The sequence below is a fragment of the Apostichopus japonicus genome, chromosome 8 (genome assembly GCF_037975245.1).
Source record: "Apostichopus japonicus isolate 1M-3 chromosome 8, ASM3797524v1, whole genome shotgun sequence".
NCBI classification, from domain to species: domain Eukaryota; kingdom Metazoa; phylum Echinodermata; class Holothuroidea; order Aspidochirotida; family Stichopodidae; genus Apostichopus; species Apostichopus japonicus.
In genome coordinates, this window is record NC_092568.1 from 18812103 (window position 1) to 18829804 (window position 17702).

The 17702-nt window shown below is 38.1% G+C and overlaps 2 protein-coding genes and 1 long non-coding RNA gene across 4 annotated transcripts in view; 1 reads left to right on the forward strand and 2 right to left on the reverse strand.

The window, feature by feature from the left end:
• Positions 1 to 17702, reverse strand: part of LOC139970900 (uncharacterized) — a 142432-nt gene that overhangs the window by 53916 nt on the left and 70814 nt on the right. The gene's annotated exons all lie outside the window — the stretch shown is intronic.
• The window catches only part of LOC139970902 (uncharacterized), a 53769-nt gene that overhangs the window by 28517 nt on the left and 7550 nt on the right, over positions 1 to 17702 (forward strand). Inside the window, exon 2 of the mRNA XM_071976967.1 lies at positions 17628 to 17700. Coding sequence (XP_071833068.1) covers positions 17628 to 17700 — 73 coding nt within the window. The remainder of the gene's footprint in view (positions 1 to 17627; positions 17701 to 17702) is intronic.
• On the reverse strand, positions 8067 to 15645 carry LOC139971746 (uncharacterized). Of its 2 annotated transcripts, XR_011794471.1 has the most exons (5): positions 15032 to 15645; positions 14246 to 14348; positions 13399 to 14118; positions 11094 to 11193; positions 8067 to 8994 (listed from the first exon to the last, which is right to left on the reverse strand). It is a non-coding gene; the product is annotated as an uncharacterized lncRNA (long non-coding RNA). The 2 variants fall into 2 exon arrangements; XR_011794470.1 differs by having other exon boundaries at positions 14246 to 15644.

Below are 17702 nucleotides of genomic sequence, written 5' to 3' on the forward strand. Positions count from 1 at the left end.
ATGTCTATATACATGGCCAAATTCTGTCGGAAAGTTTTTACAATTTAAGAAAGCCTCTAAATGACTTCCGAATTCATCGATATGTTAGCATATAACACTTTAACTTACTCAAATCACTTACGAAATTTCAGCCTAATCAAAAGGGAAAAATTGCAATGTGGCAGATATTTGAACACGATGGCATAAAGCGACAGCATCTTTCTATGGCTGTAGCAAGGCCGTAGCAAGGCTGTAGCAGGCTTGTAGCAGGCTTGCACTGTCATGATAGCCCAATGAAGCTTATGAAGCTTACAGCCGGAGAAACAATCAAAGAAATAAACCATCCCTTATATAGGCCTACCAAGTACCATGAATTAATGGTACATGCAGTAACGTTCAAACATTGAACAATATCACTTTAACTCTCCTAACGTGGGTCAGAGACATTCGTAGAAGGAAAGATATTCCGATATTTCATTCATTTGGGAATACAAATGCAAAAAAGCAGTTAAACTGTCAACATGCTGCAGATTATTTCAGTTATCTATCAATTTTAATGGTTCGACGCAAGGGAGCAATCACGCTATGATAAATATGAACTCTCAGCCTTTTAAAGGTATTCCATGGACGTTAAATGACGGTAGGCAGTCAGCTCGTACATCGGTATCAATTAGTTCGAGCCTAATGTTCAAGCGCTCTTTTACGAGAGAAAACTTCTAGGAAACATCCTGAATGAATCATTCAATTACAATCAGAACGCATGGTCCTTTATTCCGCTCCTTCAAATTTATCTTTTGAAGTATTGAGTAATAGTGTATGGAACATCTTTGCACATAGATTGGTAAAAGTGTATCAATTCTACCAGATTAAAGTAATTTGGCAAGAAAATTTTCTTCTGCAAGTACATTTCAAACCAATCAGAGAATAAATGGGGAGGGGTGGGGGGGGGTGGATATTAAGCATGTAATATTTCTCTTGACTTCTATACTTCCATAATTGACTCAGCATATAGCCTAATTGATATTTACCGAAGAATTAATACATTAAATACAATTGTAAGTGATTAGAAAGTGTATTTTTGACTTAAATTAACAAACGCGAAATTGACCTTAAATCTAGCACTTTTGCTAATGGATTGAATGTGTTTTGTGTATTGTGTAAAATTTGTATAGCTAGATTCAGGGACGTAGCTAAGGCATGATGATTGGGGGTTTAGTGGCTGAAATTCCAACTGGATGGGTTTTGGAGCCAGAAAATTCCGACTGCTGCCTTGTACCCCCCCCCCCCCCCCGCACTATACTCGTCAACGATACGGTCAGTGTCAGTCAGACACCCTATCTTTCGCGACTGCACTTTTGTTCCAAACTTTTCTCGGTACATTTGTACCACTGGCCCTCACTTCACAAACTTATCAATCACTCTGGTTAAGCGAGTAAGCAACTGAGTACAAGTTATCTGCTTGATAAGCTACATAGACTACTGACTAAAAAAGCTATGTTAATGTAACAAAGGGGAAACTTTTTTTCGAAAATTATATTCGACGACATAGTGAATTACCCAAAAATACAGTGCTTTTTCCTAGCGGGCTTAATATTATTTTCTTGGGGTGGGGGTGGGGCTATTTATCACTCACATGAATAAAAAAACATTGTTCACTTCATTCCAACTGAGCATTTGGAATGATGTGAACAATTAAACATTTTGCAGAAAAATGTTGAGTTGACGTTATACGATAAGTTGTCAATTAAACATTTTGCAGAAATTTTTTCAATTGCTCAATTGGAATGAAGTGAACAATTGAACATTTTGCCAAAAATGTCCAATTGACGAGATAAGATAAGTTGTCAATTAAACATTTCTCAGAAAAGTTTTTCAATTGTTCTTATGGAATGAAGTAAACAAATGAACATTTTGCAGCAAAAAATGACTAATTGACGAGATTTGATTAGTTTTCAATTAAACATTTTTCACAAAATTGTTCAATTACTCATTTAAAGCAAGTAAGCAATGCAACATTTTTCTGTTTTTTGATAACATTTTATCTTGTTATCTAAACAATTTACAGAAAAATTTCACCTTATGGGGCAAAGTTTTTCTTATGTTGATGGCATTTTTAAGCTTCCGTAGATTAGCATTGAGCGTTTTAATAGTATATGTTGTGCAGAAGTTCTATTAGGTAGGCATTTTTTTAGAGTATTCAAAATCATACGAAGTTTTGTATGGTGGAGTATAAAGATCGCGACATACAATTTCTCATTGTGACAAGGAAATCGTAGCAAATATGAACTGAATGAAAGGAAATCAACTAAAAAATCACACTAAAGCCCGGGTCACATCTGCGCGATTCAACACGCGATTCAACTCGCAATACAATTGAAAGTTGAATCGCGTAGTTAGCACGGGTATCAACTTGTTGCGCAATAAAAGTTCCGCCGTCGATTTGGATTGATTTGCAATAGAGCAATGTCCTAATCAGCGCAACTTCTCAGAAGCAACTTTCTGATTCGCGCGATTTAGTTGCGAGTTGAATCGCGTGTTGAATCGCGCAGATGTGACCCGGGCTTAACTCTGGTCTATGTTTAGTTGGAATAAACCCAGTGAGACTTCTTATGGTGCATCTGCCTTCTACACTCCAATAGAAACTTTCTATTGAAAAATCGCTAAGAGAAAGAACAAGCACATGCATGGGAACACGATAAAATCAAAATGCATAGATGGCACTATAGGGTAACTTGGATGGTTCATTACCAACTATCACTAATGGAGATCATAAATATATCAGAAAGGGATTTCTGCATAAAATATATGTCTGGGTAGACCTATTTCACTTGAAGACTATTTTGCTAAATAAACTATTAAAGTCAGTTTATCTCCGCTTGACCCGATATGACTGATAGTCTGTTTATAGCTCCATGGTCAGCTCTAGAATGTAGCAGTGGAATCTTTCAGAATCTACGAAGGGGGTTAAAGCGTTCAAAACCACTTTCAAGAAGAGAGGCAAGAACACTTCTTTGTTCTTTAAATCTGTAAATATGTGAAGGGTTGACGGGTGAAATGAATAAAAGAAATAAAATTAAGTTCTATAAACGAATAATTAAAACAAAAACGTTTTCAGTTCGTTGCCAGTCTACAGAAATCACTTCATTCTGAAAATGTAGTTGCGCTAAGGCCCTCCCCCCCCCCCAAAAAAAAAAAGAAAAAAAGAAAAAAAAAGAAGAGTGCGCGTGTGTTTCTCCGGAATGGGAAGGAAACTTTGTATGCTTATGATTGTAAAGCACCAATAAGCATTAAACTTGCTAGCCAAAGGTGTTGCTTTTGTTTTGTATCACCACACTGGTACAGACGTAGAGTTGAAATTCAAAAAAGAAGATATTGATGAATGTACTGGATAATGATTGTGCATTAGTCGTTTGTATTGGTCAAATACTCTTTGGACCGGGCAAGACGCATTATGGAACTCTTCAACAATGTCCTTAGAATTCATAAGACCAATTGGTTGGGTGGTCCGAGGCGTGCTGGTCTTCACAAGGGCCTAAACATATTTGCAGGTCCATTAACATTCATTAACGAAGTAATGATTTAGTGGTCATTTAAATTGGTCAAGCACTCTTTGGACCGGGCAAGACGCATCATGGTACCGTTCTACAATGTTCTTGGACTTCCTGTGACCTATTGGTTAGGTGGTCCAAGGCGTGCTGGTCTTGATTGGCGCCCAAAGCTTTTTCGTGGTCCCTTTTCACTCATTGAAGAAGTAATGATTTAGTGGTCATTTAGATTGGTCAAGTACTCTTTGGACCGGGCAAGACGCATTATGGTACTCTTCTACAATGTCCTTAGAGTACATGTTACCGATTGGTTAGGTGGTCCAAACCGTGCTGCATGGATTAGGGCCCAAAGTTTTTTCGTGGTCCCTTTGCACTCATTTAATAAGTAATGATTTAAAGGTCAGTTTAATTGGTCAAGCACGCTTTGGACCGGGCAAGACGCATTATGGTAATATTCTACAATGTCTTTAGAGTACATGTTACCGATTGGTTAGGTGGTCCAAGGCGTGCTGCATGGATGAGGGCCCAAAGCTTTTTCGTGGTCCCGTTACACTCGATGATGTAGTAATGATTTAGTGGTCATTTAAATTGGTCAAGCACTCTTTGGACCGGGCAAGACGCATTATGGTACTCGTCTACAATGTCCTTAGAGTACATGTTACCGATTGGTTAGGTGGTCCAAACCGTGCTGCATGGATTAGGGCCCAAAGTTTTTTCGTGGTCCCTTTGCACTCATTTAATAAGTAATGATTTAAAGGTCAGTTTAATTGGTCAAGCACGCTTTGGACCGGGCAAGACGCATTATGGTACTATTCTACAATGTCTTTAGAGTACATGTTACCGATTGGTTAGGTGGTCCAAGGCGTGCTGCATGGATGAGGGCCCAAAGCTTTTTCGTGGTCCCGTTACACTCGATGATGTAGTAATGATTTAGTGGTCATTTAAATTGGTCAAGCACGCTTTGGACCGGGCAAGACGCATTATGGTACTCTTCTACAATGTCATTACAGTTCATGTTGACCATTGGTTTGGTGATCCAAGGCGTGCTGCTTGGATTAGGGCCCAAAGTTTTTTCGTGGTCCCGTTACACTCGATGATGTAGTAATGATTTAGTGGTAATTTAAGTTGGTCAAGCACGCTTTGGACCGGGCAAGACGCATTATGGTACTCTTCTACAATGTCCTGAGAGTTAATGTTACCGATTGGTTAGGTGGTCCAAGGCGTGCTGCATGGATTAGGGCCCAAAGCTTTTTCGTGGTCCCGTTACACTCATCGGAAGAAGTAATGATTTAGTGGTCATTTAAGTTGGTCAAGCACGCTTTGGACCGGGCAAGACGCATTATGTTACCCTTCTACAGGATCCTTAGACTTCCTACGACCCATTGGTTGGGCGGTCCAAGGCGTGCTGGTCTTGATTAGGGCTCTTATGTTTTTATTTCAGTTCCCGTTACATTTATTTAAAGAAAATGTTGATCTAATGGTCATTTTAATTGGTCAAGCACTCTTTGGACCGAGCAAGACGCATTATGGTATCCTTCTACAATGTGTCAAGAATTCATATGACCCATTGGTAAGGTGGTCCAAGGCGTGCTAGTCTTGATTAGGGCCTAAAGTAATTTTTTTACATTAATTTAAGAACTGATGAAGTACTGGTCATTTAGTTGGCCAAGAACTATTTGGACCGGGCAAGATGCATTATGGTACCCTTCTACATAGTCATCGGAGTTCATATGACCCATGGGCCATAGATAAACCTCTTTCCACGACCAAATGTTGAACATCTTGTAAGAAAGCTTTTGTCTTGCCACAGGTGTTACGTCGATACAATTGTCGAATACGTAACCGATTAGGCAGCTCAGTTACTCATTCGCGAATATCGAACGAGGAACGGGGAATAAGTATCTAACTTCACACCGGTCAAGCCTTGTAGATGTACAATCTAAGGTGGCCAAATTGTAAAACATGCTCACGGCCAAACTTTCTTGAAAATCAGCTATATTAGTGTTTTCACGACCAAATTCAAGCCAATAATGCTAGAATGTTCAGATACTTTTACGGTCAGAAAGATTAAAAAATTAAGAACATGATGAACTGGTTGTATATCTTTAGTAAGTGTGATGCATAACAACACAGTAAATCACTGAGGAATAACTGACCTCTTACTTTCATATGACTGAAATCATTCTCGTATAAGGACTAACATTCAATAATAAAAATTGTTCTACATTTAATAAAAGGAAACTGAAAATAGGCTGGAATACTTATTCTACGGCAAAATACACTAAAATTCCTCCCTTCGACAGGTCTAATTTATTTTTTCCCGCCAAGACCAGTAAAATAGTGACAAAGTTGGAAATTTGGACATGAGTTTGGCTAATTATTTTTACTGTGCTTATTAGTGTGATCTGCCTTAAGCAGTTGTACTTTAAAGGTGGGATCGCTCGTAATTTCCTCGTTAATTCTGTCCTTCACACCAACCGATTCAAAAATAATATCAATACTACCCTCTACCAGTTCGTCGCTGTTGTTTCGTAATTTCTCAGCCCGTATTTACGGCTAGTAAGCAATAAAAGGGTTTGGTTACCTGAAGCGGTGGCCTTGGCGAAATTCCTGCATAGTTTCTTGTCTGTGGCAGTGTCAGTACAGGGAGTTGTTATGGAAAAACTCCTTGGTCAGTAGTATGCGGTAAATTATTACGTCGCGTTTTCGTGTGTGTTGTGTGATACAAAACTCTGTGGTTTGTTTTACGTTCATAACTTTTCACAACTAGTGGGCTGTAGTAGCTGTACAGTATAGGTGTAATAGTTTGACCAGGGAGCTGCTACTCTAGCGGTTCCCTGTTTTTACTCTTTTAGGCCCACATGGTGAACAGTCGAAGTCCGAACTGTTCGGATGCCCTGGTTTCGTAGTTGATTCACTGATTTGGAAAGCTATGCATGCTTTATGCTGTATCGAATATCAGAAGTTTAGCCTATAGAAGTACAGTACTATTTTACTGTAAAAAACCAGTGTATTCCAAACCTTTACAGATGCGCCAGTCTTGTACTAACCTGAGTAAAGTATTTGAAATATTGCAACCTTAGTTGCGAGCCGACATTCTTTCACAGCTCAAGAAACTTATAGTGAAGTTTATGTCTGATACATTGACTCGTGTCACAAAAAGGACAGACGCGAATGAGTGAAAAAATTGACTGAAGTGATTACAACATTGGGTATCAAACGTATGGTCAAGTCCGTCATATGTGAACAATTGGTATTTCAGCCAATTTAGGTATTAATTACACATAGACACAGTCACAACTTACATTGTATTTTATATATAAATTTTAGTTATATATCAGGATTTTATGTCATAAACCATATATAGATAAATATGTATATTTAATTATTTTTGGACTCCTGACAACGGGCCCTTTAGGCGATCACAGAACACTTGCCCTAGCTGCACCCCATCCTCCTAACCGGTGCACGTAAACCCTGTCCTTGCACCCCTTTGACCCTAATTAAAAATAACGAAATTTGAACGGAAATGGGAACGAAAATACGTTGCCATAAGGGGCGGCTCCACCCTTTTTAGAAAGGATTGGCAAAAAGGGAATAAGTACATGAACAATAAATTAAAAGTTATTTCCATTGAAAAGTGACTCGCTGAACATCGGCAGTCAAAGCAAACAACTTTTTTTTTCTAAATCACGTCAGTTTATTGCTTTCCAGCGTACTGTACTCCAGTATTGATTATCCTGCCTCTTGTTCCGAACGGCTCCCAAAGAAATGCCAAAAAGTCGGCAACGGGGTTGGGGGTGGGCTACCCAGCCCCACCATGGGGCACCTCATCACGACTGACTCGAATTACAATTCGAAACTATAACTCAATTGGATTGAATTTAAAAAAAAAAAAAAAAAAAAAAGCTGTCTGCATGGCTCATACTTATCTATACTATTGTGTGACCATATAGGCCTACAGGCTCTAGTCAACCAGGAGGGACACTGGGGGGGGGGGAGATTTTTTTCTTGCCACAGAAAATTAAACATTGCCCGGAAGTTCCTAGCACGATTAATTCATTTCAAACTTCGACGACAATGAAGGACAAAGAGAACCATATAGGCCTATGCCTGACTATAAGATCATTGAACCATCACGAACAACTCCGAATAATCTTCCATTTGCCGATTCATGACACTGGGAAGTAAGGGGTGGGGGGGGGTAGAGCTTTCCATTTGATCCGCAAATATAGTGAACGGTCACCACAACAAAGGTGTATAGCTTGGGACTAGCATGGGGAGACTTGTCAACCTTGTGAACATTTTTTAGGGGGGTAAGATGTAAGGGGGGGAGTCGGCAAACTAAAACATACAGGGTAAACAGAGGGAAGGAAAGAGGTCAAAAAAGAAAGAGTGAAAGACAGATGAAGGGATGGAGGAAGAAAGTAAAGAAAATGTGGAGATGGAGGTTAGGGGTAGAGATAGATATGATATGAAATACAGCGAAAAGAAAACCAAGAGCAGAAAATGGAGATCACTGGGATACTGTAAAATACACAAGAAGAATATACAATCTCAATACTGGAATTAAATAATGCACCACATAAATACAGCTTATGACATCAAGAAATCAAAGGGGAAGGATATAATGTTTCAAGGATGCTGGAAAATAAGACACAACAGAAGATGATCATGGTTTCTGATCTATTAGGCTTCTTCTCCCTACTGCTACAAGGATGTAAGAGACCACAGGGACTCACACAACTCTTTAAGTTGTGATGACCTCTGACCCTTACTATGCCTAACTGTTATGTTGCCAGGAAATAAATACACCAGTGCATGAGAGGAGGTGAGAGACAGGACTGATTGATCGTGTCTATAGGGGTATTTAATGTACATGTGATTCAAGAAGATAGATGTAAAATGTAGCATCGTTTGAACACTTCAAAGGGGACCCCTCCCCCACCCCCACACCCTCCCCACGTTCAAATCATATCCCCTCCTGCCTCCTGGCAACGGATATGAACACCAGTATAAATAAACCGATACAGATATTTATACCCGCTGTGTGTGTAGGCCTATATACAATAATACAAAGCTGGCCATTCTCGATTGTTACTCCTTGATTGAATTTCCCCAACCTTGCCCACCTTGACTTAGAGGGTGGCCAAGCTTCTGATTCACAGTCATAGCTACTATCGAACAAAATGGACGGAAGCAATTTATCTCAATCTGGTGATGCAGATGTATCAATAGCTGCTAATCCAACGAATGTCGCACAACCTGTCAATAAAAGTCTGGGAAAAGTGCTTGCCCCTGCCATATGTATGATCTCTTTTGTTCAGGATCATGTAAATGTGGCAATGTGTATTTGTATGGTCTGAGGTTTCTCTCCCATGCTGCTCCATATCTAATCCTACTGGTGACATTGGACAGAACATGGCAGATGGCTTCTTGAGAGGTGTTGAAGTAACTGGATCAGAAGTATCTGTAAAGATTACATAAAACATTTGTTACTAGATTGCAAGTATCCTGCTATAGCTACTATGGCTGTGACTAAAAATATACTTTTGTTTAGAACTTACCACACTTTTGCAGCGCTGGAAACTGATATTTCAATTTAAATGGTGTCATTGAGTTTAGAGGACATTGAAGTAGAAGATATTGAAGTTACAAGTATGTTGGTGAAACCAAGACCACCCTCAATAAGCAGTTCTAGTCACAGGTCAATACAATGAAAATGGAGACTCCAGTAGGGGAACACTTTCAGTTCCCCAATCATACCATTAAAGTAAGACATGTCCCAACAGGTAACTAAATTCGTAGACTAACCATCTCAGACATAGTATATACACCACAGCAGAGATAGAGAGAGTGGACGGAATGCCTTAGCACCATTCAACTGAATGGGCTCAATATACAAGAAGGACATGACTAACTTACATAGGCGTAGGAGGCGGGGGGGGGGGGGGGCTGCAGCCCCCCAACCAAAATTTTTGGTGAAAATTCGGGCAATATGCTGAGAATTTTTCGGGCACCTACTTCAAAAAAGAATAATATGCAGTGTGTTTTGCACATTTTTTGGTGAAAATTCGGGCAATATGCTGAGAATTTTTCGGGCACCTACTTCAAAAAAGAATAATATGCAGTGTGTTTTGCATATTTTTGGGTGAAAATTCGGGCAATATGCTGAGAATTTTTCGGACACCTACTGAAAAAGGATAATTTTCAGTGTGTTTTTCACATTTTTTGGTGAAAATTCGGGCAATATGCTGAGAATTTTTCGGGCACCTACTGAAAGAAGAATAATTTGCAATGTGTTTTCCACTTTTTTCGGTGAAAATTCGGGCAATATGCTGAGAATTTTCCGGGCACCTACTTAAAAAAAAAAGAATAATTTGCAGTGTGTTTTTCACATTTTTTGGTGAAAATTTGGGCAATATGCTGAGAATTTTTCAGGCACCTACTGAAAAAAGAATAATTTACAGTGTCTTTTCACATTTTTGGGTGAAAATTCGTGCAATATGCTGAGAATTTTTCAGGCACCTACTGAAAGAAGAATAATTTGCAATGTGTTTTCCACTTTTTTCGGTGAAAATTCGGGCAATATGCTGAGAATTTTTCGGGCACCTACTTAAAAAAAAAAATTTACAGTGTGTTTTCACATTTTTTGGTGAAAATTCGGGCAATATGCTGAGAATTTTCCGGGCACCTACTTAAAAAAAAGAATAATTTGCAGTGTGTTTTTCACATTTTTTGGTGAAAATTTGGGCAATATGCTGAGAATTTTTCAGGCACCTACTGAAAGAAGAATAATTTGCAATGTATTTTTCACTTTTTGTTTGTGAAAATTCGGCAATAAGTTGAGAATTTTTCAGGCACCTACTGCAAGAAGAATATTTTGCAATGTGTTTTTCAATGTTTAAACTTATATTGTTATGATCATTTTTGTTTTACAGATTCCCCAATAATTTTAACCAATATGGAAGGCTAATAAGACGCAAAATGATTGTATGTTATTGGCATGTGATGTAATAACCGATGAATGCCTATATGATATGCACAACAACATGTTGATCGGTTATATTTTTCGGGCAAGTCGTTTCAGCCCCCCACAAATCAAACGAGGCTCCTACGCCTATGCTAACTTAATCCTGCTCCATCTCTGTATTCTGCCATAGTTCATTCCCCCTCTCTCCTTTCTTAATCATCGCTTTGTACTCCACAGTTTATCTAAATACCTCTGCTTTCCCTGACTCCTTTTTTTCAATACACCATAAACTTCTTTCTTTGTGTTCACCATGTCCTCTCTGTTCCAGGCTCTATTGTGTCTCTTGAATTACCTGTTACTAGTCAGTTTGCCTCTAAAGAAGATCCTCATAATATCAGGCCCACTGACTTTTATATAAATTCTCATACACATGTACGCTTTTTAGTGGATGAGCAATATGCTACCATTTGTTTCTTTTCTTTAGGAATTTAATGAGAATGAAATTGTATTATTTTTCTGATCACATCAGATCAGATATAAGATTAGCACTGCTCTTCCAGTCTGTTATTCATGCAAGGATAAACATATAAATTTACCTTCTCCTTTCTGAGTGTCAACTGATCTTTCTGTGGTGACAGCTGCTGAGAATGCCTCTGTTTGACTTTCGGCATCCTTCTGGAAAGATGCATTTGACACCTGTTCAATGAAACAAAAAAATTGTCCGTAAATCATATAACTCAAATAGTAACTTTACTGTACACCCCAAGCTTAATTGTATGCATAATGAATCTGGTAATGACCAAATCATTACAAACAAACATGTTTTTATCATACCTACCCAAGAAAAAATATGAAAGAGAAAAGTAACAAACAAACACTTTGGCAGATTTCAATAATAACATATTGTTAACCCACAATGACTTAAACCCAGATAAGGATGATATATTCTTTCATACTCTTCTTCAACATATCCTAAAACCGTGGTACCTTTCAAGAAAATTGTGAGGATAATTTTGTGTTGCCCAACTGCTTGCTCAACAACCTGAGCTCACATGTCAATGTACAATTTACTATGTAAACTTCCTGTCTAAGTGAACTGATTGGTTTCATATCACTAAAAGATGTCCAGTCTTTTGATCAAAGTTTGATGTACACTCATTATTTACCTACTGTGTAAACTTCCTGTTTATGTGAGCAGTTGGTTTCATGAGTGAGAATTGAGATGCTAGCTTACTCCATGACATAAGCCCACCATTGTGAAAAATTGCCTGTTTGCATGCATAGCTAGTTTTCAGACTACCATTAACGCTAGATTACTCTCCACAAGAGATAGTTACGGTCACCAAATTTAATAGATTATAATTTTTGAACACTAAACATCAGATCATTTAGGGCTCTTAAAATGCAATCTGGATTTGGTTGCTAGGCGGGGCCGTATCCTAGCAACCAAAAAGTTTTCCAATTTTTTTTTGCCCAATTTCATCCTTTGAGACATATTGCAAGACACCATATCAATTTCAGGCAATTCTGAGAGGGTGGGCATGGAGGCCACTGTTGATTTGGCATGGATTGACCCATATATAAAAATATGATAACTTATCACAACATTATAGCATCAGTCCTACACAAAAAACTGGTACTTTCTTACCTCCAGGCATGGCAATATAAAGGTTTATATAGGTGTAGCTATATGTACTAATATGTTCCCTCAATTTGTGAGGCTAATTTACCTTAGTTCTTGCATAGCAGTTGGGTTCCTTCAAAAATCCCAAACGCAGAAATGTACACATGATTGAGTCAGTAGATAGCATATACACCCCGTTGCCCAAATGAACCATTAAAACTTGATTGCGTATATGCTGGCTGTGGCTGACCTTAGAAAAACCTAAGGTATAGTTGCATATGTAGCGGTGTGAAAACATGTGAATCAGTTAGGAGTGATTCTAAAGTATTTATGTAGATGCATTATTTTTATAGGAAAACTGCAGGTCCATGTGGTTGTACTTGTACAGCACAGTAGGCCTTCCTCACTGGTGCATATTACAAAATTAGGGGATGCAGTTACTTTGAACACTAAATTCAGATATTTATTACTATACTGTAGGCCTTAGTTCTATATATGCCTAGTTAATTATGACTGGGCAAAGATGAGGCTTCAAACTTCTTTCTTTTTTTCAAATGCTCATTCACAAGAATATCTTCTTCAAACAAGGACAGCTGATAACAATTTAGAACCTGGAGGGGGTGGGGATGAACAGATCACCTAGGCCTAGTGGTTAGAAAATATATTTCCATCAATTTGTTGAGGCAAAAACAGTTTACTTTTTGGTGATGAAAAGGCCCAGCTTTCCATTGCATAAATATGAGTCAGCCTTCTTTAGAAAGGATACTTTCATTTTTAACTGTATACAGTATCTTCATGACAAGCATTCACAAACAGTGATGATGCTGACTCAGTAATACAACTTACTGCTATTTTGTGCTAGGATAAGTATGATAAGGTTAGCATACGCTAGGTCCATTGGAAAAATAATGAATGATAGGCCTAGTTACATAGCCTAGGCATATCAAATCATGTATGTTACAAATACAATAGCATACTAGACACTGCGAAGTTCGAACACCTAAGCCTTAAAATACCCCAATACTCCAATATCTTCATTTTATTGACAAATATATACGTACATACTTGCACACAGGTCATTTTGGAGAGGAAATAACTGTAGCTTCGTAGTTTTTAGTGATATTGGCTTTTGCTTGTAGGTTATCATGGTGAAATCGTGTATTTCTTAGGGGTGTCCGAACTTCGCAGTATTCTGTACTTCGCAATACTGATAGGCTATACATGTAACCTAGGACAACTACCATATACAGTTTTAGCCTAGCTTAGCAAATCATTACCTTTTTGTGTGATCCTGAAGCAAATGTCCTGCGAAATATACGTTGCTCACAGAAGTCAAATCATGGACATGTTTGTAGAGTTCTTTCTCCATTTGCCAGCTTACTGTACATAGGAACGTAGAAGATAGATCTTCGTGGCATCTCTTCGTCGCTGTTGTTCCTTTGCACTGCTGTTTTTGTCAGGTCCATGCAACAAAGGCCTTTCTCCACTTAAACCTAGCCTACGCTCGTTCCAGGATAAGGTCGTTTTATTTCGCCCGATTCTCCTTGCCCTGATCCTTTTTCCATGATTGTCACAATACTCTAATCGAATGTATTTGGACGAAAATCGTACAGTATTCTTTACTCAAAAGGCACACAAACAACAAACTATCGAGGACGAAAGTCCTATGCGGTAAACAGTACAGTAAACTGAAATGCTGTGTTATAACATTATGTGTGCATGGGTACGGGCTTGTTGCGCATACGCTTGCCTGTGCTATTCACTGATCTAAATTTGCCACCGAGGTCACGTGATTAATAGGGGTCCCAGTAAACCTCGCTGAAACCTCGATAATGCCAGCGCCCTCAAAAAAAAGTCTACGAGCGATATCGCCTTTAATAAATAGGGATACCTTGCTGTGGCTACTTCTTGAGTTTCAAATGGGACGACTGGTTTGATTACCTCCTTCAGGGTTTTATTTTCAGGAGAGTGAAGCTTTGTCTATTTATTTCATTTTTCTGGTAGAAAAGAAGAAATTAAACACATATTGGGTAATTTTATGAAGTTTAAAGTGGCTGCACAGTTTCAAACAGTTGTATTTTTCGTATATAAAAATAAGAAAGAAGCAATTCCCTGTGTACCTACATGTAGGGCAGTGTTGACAGACCACCAGTTAAATTTGATGACTGCAGTCCGTTCCACTAATCCTGCTCTAGACTAACAAGATCTTTTTTTCAAAATTTGATCCCTGTAAAGAATACACAAAAATGAGAACTAAGTCGACAGAGTCATTGCTGCCACTAAGTACTAAGGCCCACACAAAAGTTGGGAATTAAACAAACAACAGCAGCATGAGTCAATATATTTTGGAAAATAAAGCTTCATATAAATATCACAGATTTTTGGTTTGCAAAACATTGCCAAATCACAAACAGTTCTTCAACCTGTTCTAAGTTTCATGCAGCAACAAAGGCAGGTAACAATATGGCCTACTAGTACACTGTACAGTATCATGCCTGGGTCTGATGTTGTGAATCTAACCACAGAAATTAACCTTTCTTAGGCAGTTTAAGGCTCCTACAAAAATTTAAGCTCTGTGTACAAAGTCAGTTAACTAGGCATAGTAAAACATTGATTTGTATAGAGCTGCAGTGGACTAGGCTAGCTTATACACGAAGTCAAATGCTGGTATTCAGTGTAGCTTCATTGTCATTCATACATACATTACTAAATGCTAGTAGCCTTGTACTACTGTATGTATTACATACATAACATTAGCATAACGTTAGGCGCACAATCATTGAGTAGGCTAGTTCTAACTAACGCTACGCTGAACACTAAATAGAGGCGTGAAATTACCTAAAATATGTCGTTTACTACACAAATATCTCAGACCTTGCTGATGTGTGAATTTTTATCAATGACACTTACCTTGAACATTTGGGTTAAAGTTTTTCAGCACCCATCATTTTTTTCTTGCACGTAAGCGTCCATCAACAGTATTGAACCTGTTGTCGTCGGCTCAGCACGGCGTCTCTGAAGAATTCACGTGATAGTTATTGACCAATCAGCAGTCAAAGCAGGCTTGATCAGAATAAGGTGTGAAATATTTTTAGTAGTTTCCGAAACTGGCGCCTTTATGCATGTTTATGTACTGCCCACGCTCAGCCTAATAACCACGCCTACACCGTCAGCTATGAACCAATAATGTGCTTGCTTACTGCAGGCAGTTGCCTTTGAGTGCAGCGATTGGGCCTTGCACAAAAGCAGGCCATGTAGTGTTGACGAATTGGTATATGCAAGGAGCTAAAAACCATATGTAACGAACAGTTTGTGATTGAGGCATATGCACGGAACTGCATGTATAACAACGTAAGTGCTGTATAACACGATAAGCTAAAAGTAAGCGTTTACTTTACAACCACAGAAACATTTTGAATTTGGCTTCTGTAAACAGAAAACAAAAAAAAATACTTATATTGTTTTGTTATCTTCTTGACGAAGTTAGAACGTAATATTTACGTATTTCACCAACGACGTATTTATGTAATATTCAAACGTTAATATAGCGAAATGTACTGTCGTTTATACAACGTAAAGTCTGATACGTCATGAGGTACCTAAACTGCAACGTTATGTCAACGTAAAACTTAACGTTGTGTGGACGTAATATTCAAACGTAAATATAACGAAATGTGCTAACGTTTATACAACGTAAAGTATGTTACGTCATGAGGTAACTAAACTGCAACGTAATGTCAACGTAAAACTTTACGTTGTGTGGACGTAATATATAAACGTAAATATAACGAGACGTGAAACTGTTAATACAACGTTTTTAAAAACGTAACCTTTATTTAACGTTATTTAAACGTTAATTTGAAACGTTTTAAGAACGTTGAGATCCCTGTTGAGCCCATTGTTGTGTGTGTTGAGGCGTAAGATGGTTTTTAGTTCCCGGTTGCTTCTTTCATGAGCGGTTTTGAAGAAGCCGTATAGAATGACAAATTTGAGGTCAGATAAGTTGTGATTGGGGAGATTAAAATGTTCGGCAACAGGGAAACCTGGGTTATTATTGCGGATACTTAGTTTGTGATTATTTAAGCGGAGTCTGAACTTTGTGCTGGTTTCGCCAATATAGGTGACCTGGGGGCACTTGCAACAATACAAGCAGGTAGATGACATTGGCTGAGTCGAAACCAAATCTACCAGGTCTCAGAGTAGTGCCTGAGGCCCGGTGGAGGAAAGCGGGGGAGGGGTCGAGGTGTGTGCACACCAAGCATCTAGGTTTGTTACAGGGGATGTTACCACTGTCAGGTTCATTACTGGGTGGGGCGAGATTAGTGCGAACCAGCACTGAGCGGATGTTACGGGGTTGTCTATATGCTATGACTGGGGGGGGGGGCTTTGAAGAGTTCAGCTATTGTGGGGTCCGAACCTAGAGTGCCCCAAGATTGTTTGATTTCATATATATATATATATATATATATATATATATATATATATATATATATATATATATATATATATATATATATATATATATATATATATATATATATATTTATATGTAAAAAGTAGCAATCCGGGGTAATATATTAAAGGAGTGTAAATCAAATATATTATATATCTGGAAAAGTTTATTTATAATTTCCCACTCGTTTTAAGGTATTTATTTAACCTGTTTATTTGTATAAAAGGCTAAATTTTGCAGTTGGGAGATTTAACAATAAAAGCAAAACATTTATTAGGACAATATTTCGTTTTGGCCTAATTATAGAACTAATTTATAGTCTAAATACGCCTCAGAATGCACCATTTGACATAAAAACCTCTTACATGGTAGTTGCATTCATCCATCCACCTCAAAGCCACACCTTTTCTTTGTAACATGTTTTATTCATCTAGGTTCAAGCCTACCTAAACAATTCGAGGGTAACTGGCAATTTGCCCCTCACACCATTCCCCTCCCCCAGCTTTGAAATCCGGTGCACGGCACCGAGCTCATGGTATAAACCATGAGATCACTTGTTGAAGTTCTATTTTAGCCAAACCGTTCTTGGTTCTTTCCCACTTTCCTTATAATTTTACCAGTCAGTTTTCTGTTGTTCATTATATGTATTTTGTGAAAATTTTTAAAAGGGGTATTAAGTTTCATCAAATGCAATCTTACTTTGAACAAACCTTAGAAATTAGATAATCTAGCATAAAATGTCTGTATTAAAATCTTTGTTGGTATGTCTTGAAGTCAATTTTAACCTTCACGTATCATATTTACTATACAGCTATACATTCCTCTCAGGAATAGCAACTTATTTGAGGTTTTAGAACGCATTGAGTATAGAAGCAATTCTGCTCGTATTCTTTGCATGTATGTATTATACTGACATATAAATGTAATAATGTATTAAAATATTAAAACACATGGCTGATGTAAATTGATTTTGTTTCGCAATAGATGTTTTATAAAATAGACTATTTCAATAACATTTAAGTCAAGCTTTTATCTTTTGGTTTCTTGTTTTAGGAAGATGATAATACGAGAGAAAGAAGAAGTATCGGAACAGAGGGCAGTCAATTACCTCCACAAACCAATGCAGGT